The 18,342-nt window shown below is 41.5% G+C and overlaps 1 protein-coding gene across 4 annotated transcripts in view; it reads left to right on the top strand.

The window, feature by feature from the left end:
- Positions 1 to 18,342, top strand: part of LOC123984281 (arginyl-tRNA--protein transferase 1) — a 54,518-nt gene that overhangs the window by 14,939 nt on the left and 21,237 nt on the right. For 2 of the 4 annotated variants that reach the window (XM_046071077.1, XM_046071080.1), the window contains exons 7-9: positions 841 to 969; positions 9,129 to 9,161; positions 14,449 to 14,630. In XM_046071077.1, coding sequence (XP_045927033.1) covers positions 841 to 969; positions 9,129 to 9,161; positions 14,449 to 14,630 — 344 coding nt within the window. Of the gene's footprint in view, positions 1 to 840; positions 970 to 2,239; positions 2,369 to 9,128; positions 9,162 to 14,448; positions 14,631 to 18,342 lie in introns of all 4 variants that reach the window. The other 2 variants (XM_046071078.1, XM_046071079.1) reach the window with 2 other exon arrangements.

Below are 18,342 nucleotides of genomic sequence, written 5' to 3'. Positions count from 1 at the left end.
TTATCCTATCAATATGGGCCAACATTTCTAAAGAATGCTTTCAGCACCTTGTTGAATCAATGCCACGTAGAATTAAGGCAGTTCTGAAGGTGAAAGGGGGTCAAACACAGTATTAGTATGGTGTTCCTAATAATCCTTTAGGTGAGCGTATAGACACATGACAAGTCATCAAAAGTAGGAAGAACCATAACACACTTATTAAAAAACAGCAAAAGAAGCAAAAAAGATGAAAAAGTTGTTTAGTTTACCTTCTCCTCCACCCGTTCATTCAAACATGATAAAAGTCTTTGTACACTCTTATTTGTGTTCAGTATTATCAGCATCAAGAATAAAACATGCGTCTCAGACGACATGGTGAGGCACTGGAAATGGGCTCATATACACAATATGAATATTAAGAGGAAAGTTGGCTAATGATTATTATCTTTCTACTTGTAAGATTTCTGTCACAGCAAATGATTGTTACATTCTTATCTTGAATAACACCTGCCATTTTTGTGTCACACTGGAGATGGACATAACACACCCTCTTTGTATTGTTCTTGTTTTCCCATCAAATTACAGCTATGGTGGCTAACAACAGCTGCCATTGGGGGAACACAAGGCTATTTAATAAAGAATTATAACAGATCCTTCAAAACAGGAAATGTATCTATTTTATTTAGGTGCCAGGAGAGGGTGTGTTTGTGCCAGTCTCTCTCTCCCTTCACACTCTTTTCTCTCTTTGATTGCAATATCTTCCTTTTTAAAGGACTTTAATCACCACTTTTCTCTGGACACTATTCTCAGTACTTTTCCCATTTTGATGTTAACCTTTGTCTGCCCGTATTCTTTTTGAAGGTGAGGCTAGTGCGCTCCAATCCCCCTAGCCCGCAGTTCAAAGCCTCTTTCAACGCCTCCTACCAGGTGTACAAACTCTACCAGATGGCCATTCACAAGGATCCTCCTGACAAACCCTCCGAGAGCCAGGTCAGAGGGTGGGGGGACATAGGTCAACCTGCTCTAGGGGTACCCGGGTAGGGTGGGAGTGGGTCGACCAATTTGGGAACCTAGAAAGGCATCAAAAGGATTTTATGTTGCTTTAATCTCTTGTGAATATGTTATCCGGGTCCTTTTTTTTTTTTTTTCTTTTCATATATATATACATCATATAATGGACTAAATGTGTCATTACCTAAATAATTTCTTTATTGTAAGTGCTGGATGTGATATTTTAAAACAAATGCAGGACAGGTAGTAGTTTTTGCAGAATCTTTGCAGAAACAATTTTTTGCAGCAAAGATCTGACTCTTTTCATAGGTTTAAATCATTACAACATCCCTCTCTAGAAATAGAAAGACATTGGGGGGAAAAATGTCTGTATGAATTTAAAAAAGTGAATTAAGGTGTTCGTATTAAAGAGAGTATATGTGTATAAGAGCAGGAGTTAAAGAGAGAGGAAATGGAGGGGAAAATGTTTCCATACGCCATGGTTGAGAGCAGTGTTTCTCCAGGTGCCTGAGTTGGCCCTCAGTCGGCCAGCCAGGTCGTTAGTCTTGAGCAGTTTCACTTTTGGGGGCAGTTCGTCAGCTGAACCCTCTCGACATTCACACATTTACCTCGTCTGTGCCCTCCCCATCTCACGATAGCTCCCCATATCTGAACTGGAGTCTCATTCTCTCATTGTTCAGCAGTGGTAATGAGATTTTTATTTACTTTGTGCAATCTGTTCAACCTTGTTTACCTTCATCAGAGGAGTCTGCAGTGTTGGAAGAGTCCGATACACGATATGTTGAATCCTGAATCACAGATCCTCTCTGTGTGATCTGTGGTTTAAGCTGGGCAGTGCACTAGCCTCATCCTCAAGTTGCTCGACATGTTATTATTTTGAAAACACACTTTCAGTCTCCTAGAATCCCACTGTTTTCTTGCATTCACGTATCCTTTTTGTGCAACATTTTGATAAAATCTCAAACTCAAAACAGACCTGCTGTGTTACCAGCTTGCCTCGAGGACTAGGAGACTGATGTGAACCCCAACTTGCCAAAGCACTTGTATAACACTGTTTAAAACCTCTATTGTTGAATGCTTCACTGTTCGTTCCTCCAAATCACCCATGCTTCCTCGTCTTCTTTATTAATTTTTATTATTATTATTATAATTTTTTTTTCACACTCTCAGCGTCCTTGTATTCATTGTCAACCCTTATAAAATCCCCTCCACCTTATTGCTCCTTCCCCTCCACACCCTGTGCTTGAAGGTGAGGCTAGTGCCGGTCAGCTTTGAGGACCCTCAGTTCACAGCATCCTATCAGCAATCGGTGGCGCTGTACGCCCGTTACCAGATGGCCATTCATGGTGATGACCCCAGCGATTGTAGTGAGAGTGAGGTACTGCATGATTATCATTCTGCATCTACTGTATAGCACTGCTGCACATGCTTGTTCCAGCTTCTTGCTGCTTTTCTCTTGTATTTAGGACTGTTATAAAACAAGCACTACAGACATGACCTCGGACTTTTGGAAATTCTAACGGCCGTTTTTTCACCATTTACTGGGATTTTGTAGACTAAATAAACAATTTTGTAATCATTAAAATAAAAAGAAAGTGAAATAAATTCATTATGAAAATTATCACTATTTGTTGCCCAATTTGGAAATTAATTTCTTTTGGAGTTCAGTCTCTGCCCCTGGATCAATAACAGTTTATCCCACGGTCCATCACATGAGCAGTGTACACGCTTTTGAGAGTATTATAAAATTCATTGGTCCTCGATAAATAATTATAATGATTTAAATATTATTCTTTGAATGTGTAAGCTGTAACTATAAAGAGCAAGTTCACAAGTTTGTGCAGTGAATGAGATGTGTTGAGAATGAATGAGAATGGGAAACCGTAACCAAGTATAGATTCATAAAGTTTGAAAATGAATGTGTAATACACAGTAAATGATAATTTATATATATATATACACCTCTGTTTCTCCACTTTATGTATAAATATAAGAGGAGATGATAAAGTCTAGTCAAGGTGCAGAACTGCAGGACATTCTCACTAACCTGAGAGGGCCTTTTGTCCCTCAGGGCTGGAAAAACAACCTCCTCCTTCGCCCTCCTGCCAGCAGGCCTCAGTAAATTACTGAATTCTCCAGCTTGTAAAAGTAAGGTAATTAATAAATAATAAAAGCTGTCAGATTGGGCAGACTGTGGCAGATTCTTTCCTAGTGCCATAACACTAGCTCTATTAAAGGGAATGTGTGTTTGTGTGTGTGTACAGCTTCAGCTCAGGTTTACAACTGTACCGGGATCAGGTGGGTTCAAGAAATGGAGGAATAACATCTAAAAACTGTCTGTTGGTGTGCCAAATTTAAGTTGTTTTTTTTACCGATGGACTTTCCAGGTTGGATACTGACTGAATGTTGAGTAGTGTAAAAGCGTGTGTGAATTAAGATTGGGTTAATTAGTCTTAAAGGCGAGCCCATTCATTGTAACTCACCTTGACATCTCTACCTTTTGGGGTAGTATGGAGAAATGACTGGACTCCAGATTGTAACAGCACTATATATTCCTTTTGACAGGGTTAAATTAAGATGATGATATGTACAATTCATGCATTCACATATGGTTTGTGCTGCATGGAGATATTCCAGAGGTCAACTCTAGTGACAGACATAAACAGACCACCTCACAAGACTTCCATCCTCCTGGTATCGGCTTTTATAAATAAGCTGTTCTGGTTTATCACATTAATAGCAAAACTGCCGATGCCGTGTTGTCCTCTTCTCGGTTTATCTTGTCCCACTGCCGTTAATTTATACATGGTCAACTCTAATTGTGTACTTAAACACATATGATTTTATTAAATTCCCCTTACTTTGACTCACTGCTGTGACAACCACTCCTGAGCTCATAGTACTAAACACAGCTGATTTTATTTTCTTGCCCGTCAAGCTCCTGGTTAACCCGCCTGTTCTCTTCCCAGAAGCTCAGAGCCCCCCCATTGTCCTGTGGCATTCATAAAGAAATGGGAAACACATTGCTGATTTGGTGATGGCACATTTTGGTGCTGTGCCATTCTATGCCTGCTGTTGCTACCTAGGAATTATTATTTGTGGAGGTATTTATTAATCCATTAAAGTTTTACCTAGGGACAGAATGTGGAATAGGCCTACTGTCAGCCTGGCTCCGAGCCAGGCGATAGGCGAGATTGTGTGTGTGTGTGTGTGTGTGTGCGTGCAAGTTCAGTTACCCTGCCAAAATTGTACTACCATTAGACAGTACGACGTCCTAGAGGGAAATGGCTTTGTTTGTTTAAGGATGTATGCATTTCCTGTCATACCATGACTGGAAAGGAGCCAGACATTATTCTTTCCTCATCCAATCATGGTTTCCTGACAGAGTTGAGGCACATACAGTACTTGCAATTATTTAGACACACGCGCGTGCACACACACACACACACACTCTAACTCACACTTACTGTGTCTTAACTGTTGTGCTGAGCCGTGACTGAGTTCCTGCACATGTGGCATTCATTTTCAGGAAAACAAATCCTGTTAAATCTGTATTTAGTCTTCTTGATGGCCAGGACTTTAACCAAGAAACATGAAAAAAGTATATGGAAAAAGCTGTGAAATGGCAATAAAATGTATCTGTAAAAATGGAAGAAATGAATGAGGAAAATAACTTTTGGCTCAGATTAGCTTAAAGCTATTTGCTACATGGTCAAGCACAATAATGAGCGATTGAATAAAACCCTCTAAGCAGCATGTTTACCATTTTAGATCCACTTTCTGTTATGCCAGAGCTCTACATTTCATGTGTATTTTTACCCATTGATCTGTGCAGGGCAGCTAGGTTCAACAAAGATCTAGTCAGCAAAAGATTGGTGTAGAGAGAAAGAAATGGTATTTGGATTGTCTTTAGTGTTTTTTAATGTGAGAGAGTGAATACAGGCACAGTGATGAGAGATCTAGCAATTAGCTAGATGTGTGTGTGTGTGTGTGTGTGTGAGAGAGAGAGAATGAAGACAAGACAGCGTGTGTGTGTTTGAGACGGCTGCTTGCCCGCCTAATTGTACACAGATGCGTGTTTACTATAGGAAAGGGAGAGTTAGAGAGGAAGTGATGGACTCCATGTGTTGTGGATGAGAACGTTCCAGAAGTTCCTCTGGACACGGCTATGTGTGGTGTTGTATTAGACATGGAGAGAGAGAGGAAGCTGAGATTGTATTCACATGTTTGTTCCCTTACTGTCTTCATGCCTGAGTGACTGAACCTACACATTAGACTGTCTATCTCCTGCAGAGTCTGTCTGTGAATGTGTTTGTCTGTTTGCATGTCTGTGTCAGCCTGGCAGGGCCATGTGGTCTGTTGTTTGTCTGTGACCAGAGAGGGGTCAACCCTGCCAGGCTCCAGGGGAGCAGCCTCATCCAGCCAAGGAGGGTTGAGACAGCAGTGGAAAGCTGCCGTGCTCCACGGCTCATTCTGCTTGGTTTGATCACCCAGCAGCCCCCTGATGGGTGCCTGGTAGAGGTGGAGGACGAGAGACTCAACACGATCATCCAAGTATGCATTTGCATACATTAACAGGCTCTAATGTGTGGAAAGTTCACACACTTACTTGTCTAATCAAATAATACAGCCTTTTACTACAAGGTCAATTGGAGATTCTCAGTTCCACACACACACAGCAGCCAGTGTCGTAGCATGGCCTCTATAAATGATATCATTTATTAACTGCAGCTGTTGTTCTGTTGGTTCTGTTTTTTGTGTGTGTGTGTGTGTGTGTGTGTGTGTGTGTGTGTGTGTGTGTGTGTGTGTGTTTTAAACAAAAGTTTCAATTGTGCCCTTCAGCAGTTTCGAACATTGGGGGGGCTTTGCTGTTGGTAATTTGTTGACTGGCAGAGCAGTAGTCACTGCACACCTAGTGAGAAGAGTGGAAAATTACACTTTACTGGTATGATTACACAGGTGGGGAACTTGATAAGCATTGTTTTGCATGAGCAAAGATTAAACCGATGTAGTCACTACAATTTCCACATTGTCATGGAAGGTGTAAAAGAAAAAGAATGTCAATACATTTAAATGAAAGAATATGTAAGTATAAATGCTTGCAGTGGGTTTCCCTTATTTTACTTAAACTAAAAGTCTCACATAAATCAAACTTGGGATAGTTGTAGGCTTAGGGACTATTGCAGTAACTGCATGTCAGTACTTTGCAGCCACAGTTGGCCTAATGTCCTTGAGCAGGAGAATGTAAAGTTAAAATGAATTGTAGTGATCTGAGCCATTCTGTCATTACCCTCTCCCCCTCTGTTCCTCTCCAGCCTGGCGTGCGGCTGAGTCAATGGTAAAGGTAGTGTGTTCCATCCTGTTGTAGAATTGAGCACTGCAAGGAGCACAGTTTGAGACTTTCATAACTCACAACAGCTCCTCTCAGCAAGAACTGCATGCATTGTTTTTTTAGTTTGTGTTTGAGTTCTGTACACTAGCTGCTTTCTTGATTGTTCCTCAGATTTTATAGGTCCGCTTTTTTCCGAACTAACTAATATTTTGTGGATAGTCATATTTAGTGAAAACAGTTTGCTTTAGACGAAGGTGAAATCGAAAAGACAGATGACAGCTCATCATTCTTTAGCCCCTCTCTGCCAAAACATCCCCCATGTTGGACAACCCCGCATAATGTCACCAACACACACATCAGCTGTGGCAGACAAACGGAGAAAAACACACTCTTTTGGATGAGTTCAGGCTACTGGCAGGATTTTGCATTGCACCTAAGCCAGGAATGTCCCACCCTGTGAACCATGCCTTCAGCAGTCATCACTATTACAAGCTATACTGCTGTGCGCAGACACACTCAGAGGATGTTGCTGTGCTTGTGGGAATTTCCAATAACCAAATTGGTTTTACTGAGAAGGAAAGACAGAAATCCCTCCCAGTGTGGGTCTGTACAGGCCTGGTGTATGTAAAAGATAACTTGGATTCAACCATTTATTGAGAGAAGCTCTGTGAGAGGCTGGTCCTAGTCCAAGTACCAGAAGTCATACCAAATTAAATCAGGAGTGCCAAAGAAGCAAGTGAGTCTGTCTGTTTTCATTGGCTTTGGTTTATTCTTGCATTCTTCAGGAAGTAATGTAAACAGTCGGATTAGATTGATATGTTGGTTTGACAGTACACTGGGAAAATACTGGCCTTTCAATACAAATCTGTTATTAGCCTGTTATTATACGCTGTCAATGTCAAAAGCTTCAGTGGCGTCAGTATGTTATACTCTGGTGAAATCAGCTTGACCACCTGCAGAATTAAAGAATTTCACTAGCACATATTTAAATGGTGATCCAAAATATTTTATTCCAGCCTGGTAAGAACAATAATCCAGGAAGAAGCCCTTTTGAATTAGTTTTATCCAGTATATTGCTATGAAGAACTAAGGGTGTTCCAATTGATCGGTCACTGATCATCATCGGCCGATAATAACTTTGACTGGTTTGATCGGTGGTCTCTAAAAAGGCTGATCAGAAAGGCAGATCAGACAAATTTTCAATGACAGCTAAAATGGTTTCACTACGCGGTCTGAGCAGTTTACAAAGCTAGCTAGCACCAAAGTCCTTTTCGGACAGGAAGCACTTGATGCGCCTATTTACAATGAGAGTATGTGAAATTGTCGTGGTCGTGCTCATCTCACACACACACCGCCCGCTACCAGAGTTTAATTGTCTTGACCCACAATGCATTAGGCAGAGAGTGTGAGTTTGTGATGCAAAGAGAGGCGCCACACAATCAGCTGACTGCCTCTCTCTCTGTGTTTTCGTTGTAAAATGGAGACCTTTTGCTACGTTTCCGAGCTCCTTTATCTCCTAAATATTTTGGCTACAGCCTTTTTGTTGTAGTTTTTATAGTTGAAGTAAATTTATGAATATGCTGTTTGTTCTGTTTTTGTAGTTTATTCCACAGGAGAGAGATATTTGTTAAACTATAAGGTGGTCATAACTATAATATGGTCGCAGTAACTAGGCAAAGGCTGCTGTGGTTTAAGTCTTTTAAGACAGGAAGCAGAATTTGTTGCCCATGTTTCCTGGCAATAAAATAAACAGTTTTCATTTCAAGATACTTTATAATCTGTTCATTTTAATACTTAATACATTGTTTTTAGGACTAATTAAATAAATATGCAGTATACTGTATAATGCTACATGATAAATAAAAGGCTTCAAATAGATCCGGTTATCGGTATTGGCCGTTACTGCTTTCAGTAATTGTGATCGGCCCAAAAAATCCTGATTGGAGCACCTCTATTAAGAAAGTGAGAGAAAACAAGAAAAAAATGGTTGCCATTGGTTAATAGGAACCTCCTATTTTATGAGCCGTTTAACATAATTCATATGCACTCCTTGTTTATTTAATCCTGTCTGGAGTCTCTCAATCTTATATTTATGAAACTTTGGTGCTGTTCTAGACCCCTGTTCTGCTCACCAGACATTGGAAGCAAGGTTGAACGTATCTGCTGATGAATGACACATATGGATTGTTGCATTTCCTTGTGAAATATGAACTTGAAACTGTGGTGTGGTGCATGAGGGTGAGATAGACTGAGTAAACCAGAAACTGTCCATCACTGCTCCGCTGTGGCTATGCTGGTTGTCATTATAGAATGGTTTTGGCCCTAAACACGGGAGCGTGCTGCGTTTGTCCTCCAGTCCTGCGGATTGGCTAGTCTGTAAACACACTGCTCTCAACCCTGGTGCTAAAAAAGAAGGAGCACATGAAATAGTAGAGAGAATGGAAGAAAGATTTAATGTTCCCACAGACATAAAGCTCCCCAGTAATTGATATCCGATGTGCATTTTAATGTGTCTCCAGATTTGGGGTATTTTGACATCAGCAACGCTGATTATTTAAGCTGTCACGATGTCCTCCCTGGACTGTGAGCTTCAGTTGATAGGCTAAATGTTTTCATTTGTGTAAATACACTCTTCCTTTGTATGCCCTTTTTTGAATGAGGGGGGCTGCATTTGATATGTGACACCTGAGTGTGGAGAGGGATAAACTATATAGGACAGCAATGGAGACGTGTATGGTTTTCATTTTTGCTTTTTCAAGAGTTGGTGACCCAGAGAACTAACTATTTTTCTCTCTGTCACCCCTAGTTCCGGAGATTTCTCTGTGATTCACCACTAGAGGTATGTATTTCTTTTGGCTTGTTGACAGTTTAATAAACCCCATTTTAAATGTCTCTGTTCATCCATATGTGTTACCTATAATGTTTTGCCCCAACCAAGAGAAGGTCTTCCTGGTGAAATTACTGTCAGTGAAATGATGATGATAATGATCTGAAAAACCAGCGTTTCAGTATTTAGTTCTTCATCCAACACACTCAAAAGGAGATAAATGTACACTAGTTCCTTCCATCAAGTACATACCTATCCAACCACATTTGCGCGCTTTCTGTCTTTCTTTCTTTCTTTTCCAGCTGCATATAGGGAGGGGTGGTTGGGGGCATTAAGGGATTCAGGAAGGGGGTTTTGTTTCATATCGGAGGGGTTTTAATTTAGCTCTGTCTAAGTGAAAGGGGGTGGTGAGGGAGGAAAGCAGTGAAATGTGGTGTCCAGATTGTGTTGAACACAAGGTCTTCAGACCAGTACTTTCCTCTGGCCTTGACAGAATGGGACGCACCACTGCTCTTCACTTTGTGTAGTGTGGCACAGATTACAGTTAGCAAAAAAGAAGTAATCATTTAAGCACCATGGAAAGTTTGATATATCAGCTTCTGGTGCATTAATTGATACTATCTTGCTGGTAATCCATTTACTGATTACATTTTTATATGATTATAAATTATAATATGAAGGATATTGATGACATCTGGAATAGGATTCACAGTTAAGCTGTGGTATTCTCTTTGGTCAATCTTTGCGAGTGAGATTTAGGTGAGTCCAGGCATCAGTCAGCACTTCAGAAACCTGGACCTGTTGGGTCAGGACAATTACACCAACAATTACACCCAGGATGGGGACTTATAACAGCCACTTTAATAGGATTGAGGTCCAGGAGCAAAACAAACCAACTGACACAGGCACACACAAATACAGTCACTGTGTGTTGCTGCGTGGGCCCCCTCAGGTCCTCACTAATGAACATCATTAGTGTTTATAGGAAACAAGCTTTTATCACCTCGTCAAGACTGGCGGTCAGGCACACTGAATTACACAGTTCTGTGCACATACACACACGTGTGCACACAGTGCTATGGCACACTGCCTCACATATCTTCCTGCTTTCACTGTCCCTACTTCTTGGACTGGTTTAGGGGTCTGTTTCCATTCATTTGGCCTCCTCTCGCCCAACTTGTTTTTATTTCTTTCTCTGATCTCCCTCCCTGTCTTCTCCTGTCTCTCCAAATGCTCTCCATTTCAGAGTTATTATGCATGGCTCTCTGCGCTACCTCTGCGTGTTGGCCCCCATCTGTCTCCAATCAATGTGCTATTAAAATACACACACAGACACTCACCACATGGACTTGCATACTGCGTGGTTCATCAGCTCACATGTAAGCCTGTATTTATACAAATGTATGCGAACAGCATACTAACAAACCCAACTGCAGCTAATTTGGACCCAGGTTGCCTGACTTGTTTGTTTGTTACTGTGTTCCATTTTCCCAAAATTACAGAGGACTTGTGTTGAATCTGAGATGTAATTAACATCAGCTGTCACTGATTCCTCTGTTTTTTGCAACACATTCACACACCTACAGGTAAACACATTTGTGCTGTCTGATAAACAGTGGCAGTACCTGCAAACATGATGAGCAGCAGTTATGCAGGTGTCAGTCACCGCACTTGACCTTGGTCAGGTCTAAGTGGCATGTGCTGGAGAAACTCTAGGTTTTATGGGCTGGGTGGGGTTCATGCACTCATTCTGTTTCTATTTATTTGTCTTTACAGCCTCCTAATGTGTCTAACCAAGGGGCAAACACTCATTAACAGGGCTGTTGGCCAATTAGTCACTAGGTTTTTTATGGCTACACCTCTCAAATCTCGTCTGTGATTTCGTCTCTCTTTTTCTCTTCTCTTCTCCCTGAGAGGAAGAGAATGAGAATTTTCTTCATATAAAGAAACATCAGCAGGGAATGCACCAGCTGACATACCATAGTAGTGAACACACAGACCCCACTCAGCTCAAAGCCAAAAACAGCTGTATCTACTGTAAAACAAAAGAACATTTCAGTAAAAGAAATGAGTGTTTTTGCATACTGACAATAATGGGTGCTCATGAGTGCTGTGCTACACCTGCAGCCTGTTTGCAGTACTTGCTCTGTTTATGTTTGCGGTTGTGTATGGATGCACATTTGTGAGTGCAAGAGGGGGCAAGTTTAAAATGTGTTAGCTCAACATCTGTTGTTGGTTAGTGCCAGAATCATAATGGCATCATTGCTACATTAGGTGAAACAACTCAGTGCTGCAGATTTGCACAGAGTTGAGGTTATGCAGAAAAAAGAAGTGGTAAACAATCTGCCACTGATTTGATTTCCACCCAAAAGTTATTAATAACATCCCAGCGATTAATATAATGATAATGTGCCATTTATCCACAGCAATTAACAGTAATAATCATGTCGAGGACAAAGAAGAAACCACACATGTTGTAGTATTACTTCAAAATAACGTTTATTATCCACATAAAAAGGGCTAATAAATAAATGCATAATGAACCAAATACAAGAAAAAAAGTACAAATAAATATAATAAGAACACATTAAATAAAAATCAGTACAGAGGGGGGGGGGACTAACCGAAAAAGGCAAATTGTAAATGAAACCATGCTCATCCAACATAATTCCCTGATTGTTTGGAGGAAATGGAATAAACGGTTATTTCCAAAATCTTATCTTTAACTAATAACGGTCACATTCTGACTCTGTAAGCAGCGGCCAAGCCATTGTTCAGTGTGTTATGGGAAAACATTGCTCCAAACAACTGCTTTGATCAGATGCGTTGTGGAGTTTCATCACGTCGGATGTCAAAATTGGGACTTTCCATCGATGTGTTACACATAAAAACATATAGATGAATGTTTAAAAGGCACCAGTGCACTGCAGAATCTGAAGTTTACCTGTATATGTAACTATAAAGGAGTAGAATCCTATCATTTCACACATGAGACATAAAAACGCTGAAGTAATTAGTAATCTGTCTGTTTATTGTTTGGAGATGTCTTATGTATTATATCATCATCAAAAATGATTAAATTATCATGTCATGTAAATGTTTTATATTAAAACTTTTATTATATAGTCATACCCTTCGTAAATATATTTTATTATATAGGTAAAACTTCTACCTGAGCTCTGACCTGTTGCTAAAGGGCTAAAGAGAGACTAGTGGCTTCAATACTAAGTACAGTCTGTTCTTTTCTCTCCCATCTCACACCAGTGTTAGAGGCACATCAGCCTTACATTTTGGTGGAATTAGCTAGAATAAACAACTTAATAAATTGCAACAATGTTAAACAATCATAGAAAAGTGTCTGAAAGTCAATCTTACATACTATGTTCCTGTATCTATTAATTGTAAAAGTCTACCCACATGTCTCTCTAAGCAGGTTGAAACAAACATGCAGTACACCACCTCCCCACTTTGTCAAGCACACTTCTGTCATGGCCGTGCATTTAGACCATATGAGAGCGATTTGGGGCTGCAGGGAAGCTCTGGAGTGGTTTGAAGTGTTCCAGAGAATGTTTAGATTGTTGTCACAGTGGCAAGGACGCAACCATTAAGCTGTCGTCTGAGGTGACGCGCAGGTCAGTCAGACAAGATCAGCCTTGAACATGGTATGAACTTATAAACAAACACACAAACTCAGACGGCAATTACTTCCATTGAACTGGCATTCACATTCATGTAATTGTGCTCAAGCATGAATGCTGGAGGTGGGGAAAGAAAAATCTCCCTCTCTTCCACACACTGATCACCTCTTGCTCTTTGCTTTTACTTACAACTTTTAGACGACACAGAGGGGCCTCTGACAAAGCCCATAGTGTTTCTGGGGAAACTGGTGCCAAGAAATAACAGGCTGCCTGCTTACACAGCCAGGACATTTCCCCTAACATCAGACCCCCCCCCACACACACTGCTACATAGAGTGCAGTTCTTGCTCCAGATGTGGTGCCTGACGCTCCTTCAACACCCCCTGCTGCCCTCCAAATAACTGTTCATTTTTTTCTTTGATTCTTCCCTCCTTTTTTCCTGCCTGCCACTCAGTCGCAGCTAATGTGTAGTAAACCCACATCTTCTCTATCTCATATCATATGTCCTCTGATGTGGAGCAGCATTTAGACAGTTTAATCATCCATTCCCACCCAACTACTCACACACAAACACACACACACACACAAAGATAAATGGACTCTGGTATACATTGTGTCAGACAGGTAATCAGACCTCCAAGAGTGTCCAAGGGCCTGAGCTAGAGAGAGATATTATTTTTACAACCAGCTCTACTTAAGAACATTGTGCTAAGGAGGAATGTGGCACACAGCACCCTATAGGTATTTTGTTTAGCCCTCTGGGGTCACAGAGCTGCAGGGAGTGTGTGTGTGTGTATGTGTGTGTGTGTGTATGTGCCTTGTTTCTGTTTGGTCACTTTTAATTTGGTCAGAGGGTGGGCCCAGTGGCGCGATGGATTAGCGAGCTAGCTCTCTGTGTTGTGATAACTAGCAGCGTCTGCGCTACTTAACTGGGTCCAGATGAATGGCAGTGAACGAGAAGGATCCTGTTACTCGTACGCTGAAGAAAGACACACACACATACAGAAACCCATAAACCAATACCCTGGCTTAACTTGACTTTTAACCCTAACCCCAAGCCTCTAGTCTTAAGCCTCTATGAGAAAAGCACTCAAGTGACTTGATTGAAAAACCCAGCATGTGGATCCCTATGAGAAACGCAATGTGTGTCAAATGCTTAACTGTTATATTAATGGGGTAGAGTCAAACACGCGGGTGTACAGCTACACCCACATTCTTTCATGCCACATGGAGAGAGCAGACACAGACATATAGGAGAAAGCTTGGCAACACTCCACCGCCGCCCGGTGAAATGGATTTCACTCATGCAGGGTCTTTTATTAAAAAGTCCTCTCCTGGAGTGTTTCTGTGGCCAGCCCCCCCAGCCGCTCTCACTCCACATTTGGGAGCCATTAGCAGGCTGATCGTGAGGCTACTGTACACCCCCACACATAATGCGTGAGGCCTGGCAGGGAAAAGTCTGGGTTATAATACACCATCATACAGGTGTGAGTGTATAGATAGAAAGTAGATCTGCGCAAGAAAGTTAAAACAGTCCTATTAAATACCACATTCTCATTCCACTGTGATTTATATATTTTACCTACAAACTGTATTGCACACAGGAGTATTACCATTGTTTTGACCACTCTTACTGTTTTCCTCTTTTTACCTCTCCCCAGGCTGAATATTCTCCAGATGGGCCCGAGGTGGGCTACGGCTCCTTCCACCAACAATATTGGCTGGATGGGCGCATAGTTGCGGTGGGCGTGATCGATATCCTGCCTACCTGTGTGTCCTCTGTCTACCTGTACTACCACCCAGACTTTGCCTCACTGTCTCTGGGCTCCTATTCTGCTCTCAGGTTAGTTACCAGGACTTAGACCAGCCACATCATAGGGCTGGACATTTTATTGAAAAGTAATCAAAACTGAAATTCAGAGCATCTAACCAACATAATTTTGCCATGATGGTTATTTCGGTTATTTAATCCTGTTAATATTTCCCCTTAAAAACATACTACTGCCTGTGTAGCCACGTGACTCCACCCAATCCAGTCCTGCTCAGCTTCCAGACCAGAGTCTGACGGTCTGGGAGAGGTTAGCTAGCAATAACAGCCTTTACTTTCAGCAGTTGGGGAAATGACAGACACACTTTTATTAACAGACACTCTGTGACCTACACTGTACATTTACTGCTAGACTGACAGCTTACTCACTCGCTTTCACCATCATTTTCTACAGCTCCCTCTCCTCTAATTCGCTCACCCACTCACTCACTATCACACACACATTGCCTAACGTTACCTCCACTGCTCTGATAACAGCACCTGCCACGTAGATGTCATTTGATGAATGAGAAGAGAAAGCTAGCAAAGCATTGAGTGTTACCGTGCTTGCACATTTTGCCGGTGAAAATGATTACTCCCACATTTATATTAATAATTGTGTGAAATTTTAATAGTAGCGCTGAATACAGGAAAACCTTTCTCTGTTATGCGCATTTCAACTTTTCCTTATCAATATTCATTTACATAATAGATTTTTGACATCTGTGAATCGAAAAAAAATAAACCCAGCTTTAATAGTTGAGCATATTTACAGTAAAAACCTTGTCCGTGAACTACAAGGGCAAAAAAACTAAAGGGGAAAAAAAACAATCAAAAACAAAATCGTTCATTAATTACAATCGAGATAAAATGTTCAATTAATCATGATTTTGATTTTAGGTCAAATGGTCCAGCCCTACCACATCATCTCTTATCTGATGTTTTGAAAGACTTCTTATAATTGATGATGGTGGAGATGATTGGTTACCCCTATGGCATGTCAGAGGGATAGTGTCATTGCTTGTGTTTCATAAAATCAGGACCATATTTTTGTTGCTTCCTGTGAAATAGAGGATGCTGCAATTTGCAGTGATTGCTGTTAAACAAGAATTGTTAACCAGCAACATGTACCTCTTTTCAAGAAAGGAATTGCAATGCCACTCATTGGTGACCATTCCCTTCTTTGTTCTCTTTTATTCTTCCTCCTCCTCCATTCCTTCACATTTGCCCTCCTCGTAACCTGCTCTCCCCCCTGACTCTTGATCTTTTCGTCCCATCTTACCAAATTTGATCTTTCCTTAGAACTGTATACTTTAAGTGCCATAATACTGTAGGTTGGGAAAAATACCTCTTTCTTTGCAGTTGATTGGTTGAGGCAATGCTCTGTTTGCGGTTAGGCTGACGACAGTTCTCTCTGCCAAGATGAAATAAGAGAACACACACATACGCTACAGGCGCACGCATTTGGCGTTTCCTGTAAAATGTAAGCCAATAATGTGAGAAAGGCTTTTTAAAATATTTCTGCACACATGTGGGAGATGTGTGTGTGATCTCGGCTTCAAAGTTGGAGTGTACAGGTGTTCGTATGGGAGTTGTGAGTGCTCATTCACGTGTGTATGTGTAATCGCACACTAAGTCAGCCCAGCAGTTAGGACAGACGGGCTCCGCTCATATAGAGGGAACACCCTGGTCATCATAAGCGCACAGTTAGTTCCCCATCACTTATTATTTTAAGAGTTTGACTCCAAGAGTAACACAGAGTGCTCGGTGTGTGGAGGAGGCCTTTGAGAAGGGAGCCAGCGGGACTAAAATCGTCCCGCTTGTTTACAGACACCAGAGCCCAGGCCTTTGATCAGGTCTGGACACTCCCATGTCTGCTTGGCCTGGCTGACTCTGTCCAAAACTTACTGTACAGAATGCATGTACACACACACACACACACACACACACACACACACACACACACACACACACACACACACACACACACACACACACACACACACAAACTTGTCCAAACATTCAATGGTGTTTCTTCTCCACAGTAAGCCCAACTACATTGAATCCTGGGCAGTTCCTTTAAAAAAGAAAAACAGAATTTTAAAAATCACAGCGGAATTACATGTAAAGTGTGTAGCAGAACCTTTTCCTAGTAACAAAAAGTCATGGAAAGGTTATGGAAAGATGGAAAGTTTTGGAATTAGTACTTCAGTGGGAACCCTGACTTGTTGGACATATTTACCCGGTCATCATCTGGGAAAACAGAGTTTGTATTATGTTAAATAAATGGTGGTAAAATATGTATGTTAGGCATCACAGACATACAAAAACAAGTACAGCACTATATGTATTTTGGTCCTCTGTACATCAGAATGTGTGTATTTGTGTGATTCAGCAGTAGAAACAGGAGAGGGGGATGTTGAGAACATTCTTGCAGGAGTGTAGCTCTTTCTGCCAGAGGCCCTGAGGACAAGAGGAGGAGGAGGAGGAGGAGGAGAAGAAAATAGGCACATAATGAGGTGCCTGAGGCACTGTGTGTAGGAAACACAGCTGGTGTCCAACCTGGATCACTTTCTTATGGGGATGTCCTGATGTTATGTTGCCCCTGATCCTCGTCCAAGTGAGGTATATTCAGCAGTTGATCCAATATTTTTTTGATATTAGTGTATATTTTTCTACATATAATAAAATAGCAGAATGGACATAGCAAAATAAGTATAACGATTACTTAGATTTTTAAATAAATATAGTTGCATCAAGACTTTCTATTAATGATCTTTTTAGAATCTGTATCTGTATATACTATATTGTCCCATAGTGTTGTGGATAATTTCTAAGGAGAAGAATGCAAGTTCAAAGAACAGGAACACTTTAGAGGTGTTTTCCACCTGCAAAATGTAGCCAATGCAAAGCAACTTTTTTAAAAAACCCTAAGAGGCTCTGTCCACACGGCTTGCTCTGTGTTGCGTGCACTCATATCACTGATTGAAACTGCAGGCTGCTGTTTGTTGATTTTGTGTGCTGTTCAGTTCACTTGCCTTTAACTCCCTCACAACTTTGCACAGTTAAAAGTTTTGAGGGATCCCGATAGAGCATTTTTGACAGCTGCTGTGCCCGAGCAAACACATGAGGGAGGAAGGCTTTATAAAGACAATACTGATCCATCAAAAAGGCCTCGATTGGCGCAATTCTTCATCCTGCTTTGACCAGCTTTGGATTTTATGTGTGTCTGTGAGATTTCAGGTTAATTTCCAAGTTAAATAAGCATCTCTCTGCTTCCCATCGCTAGTAGCTCACTCTGCGTGCTATATCTGGCTAATCAACACTATTCTTGTAGTGTTTGGTAATGAAGTGTTTCCACATGCATGCGAGGCTGCAATAAGCACCTCGTGGTATGCACTGTTATGGGCTGCGTGTGTGTGTGTGTGTGTGTGTGAGCGCGCACATCAATATGAGGGAAGCTGTGCAGGAGCAGAGGGCTTGATAATTGGCTTGTGCTGGAGTGTCAGATGGCTGAAGAGGGGATAATGGCGGACTCAAGCTGCTGCCATGGTGGTGGTGGTAGGGGTGTGAAGGCCTCAAGTGAGGGAGGGGGCAGAGCTTTTTGTGAATGGGGCCCTCGCCTCTCTTGACCCCCCTCCCCCAATTCAGGCCTGCCGGGCGCTTTTGTGGAGACGGGATGGGAACCCAGGAACCTGGCAGCAAGCGGGTGACCTTATAGCACCTCGCTCTAGCTGCCTCTCTTCTC

The sequence above is a fragment of the Micropterus dolomieu genome, linkage group LG15 (genome assembly GCF_021292245.1).
Source record: "Micropterus dolomieu isolate WLL.071019.BEF.003 ecotype Adirondacks linkage group LG15, ASM2129224v1, whole genome shotgun sequence".
In the NCBI taxonomy this organism is placed as follows: domain Eukaryota; kingdom Metazoa; phylum Chordata; class Actinopteri; order Centrarchiformes; family Centrarchidae; genus Micropterus; species Micropterus dolomieu.
This window is presented reverse-complemented; position numbering and strand designations above follow the sequence as displayed.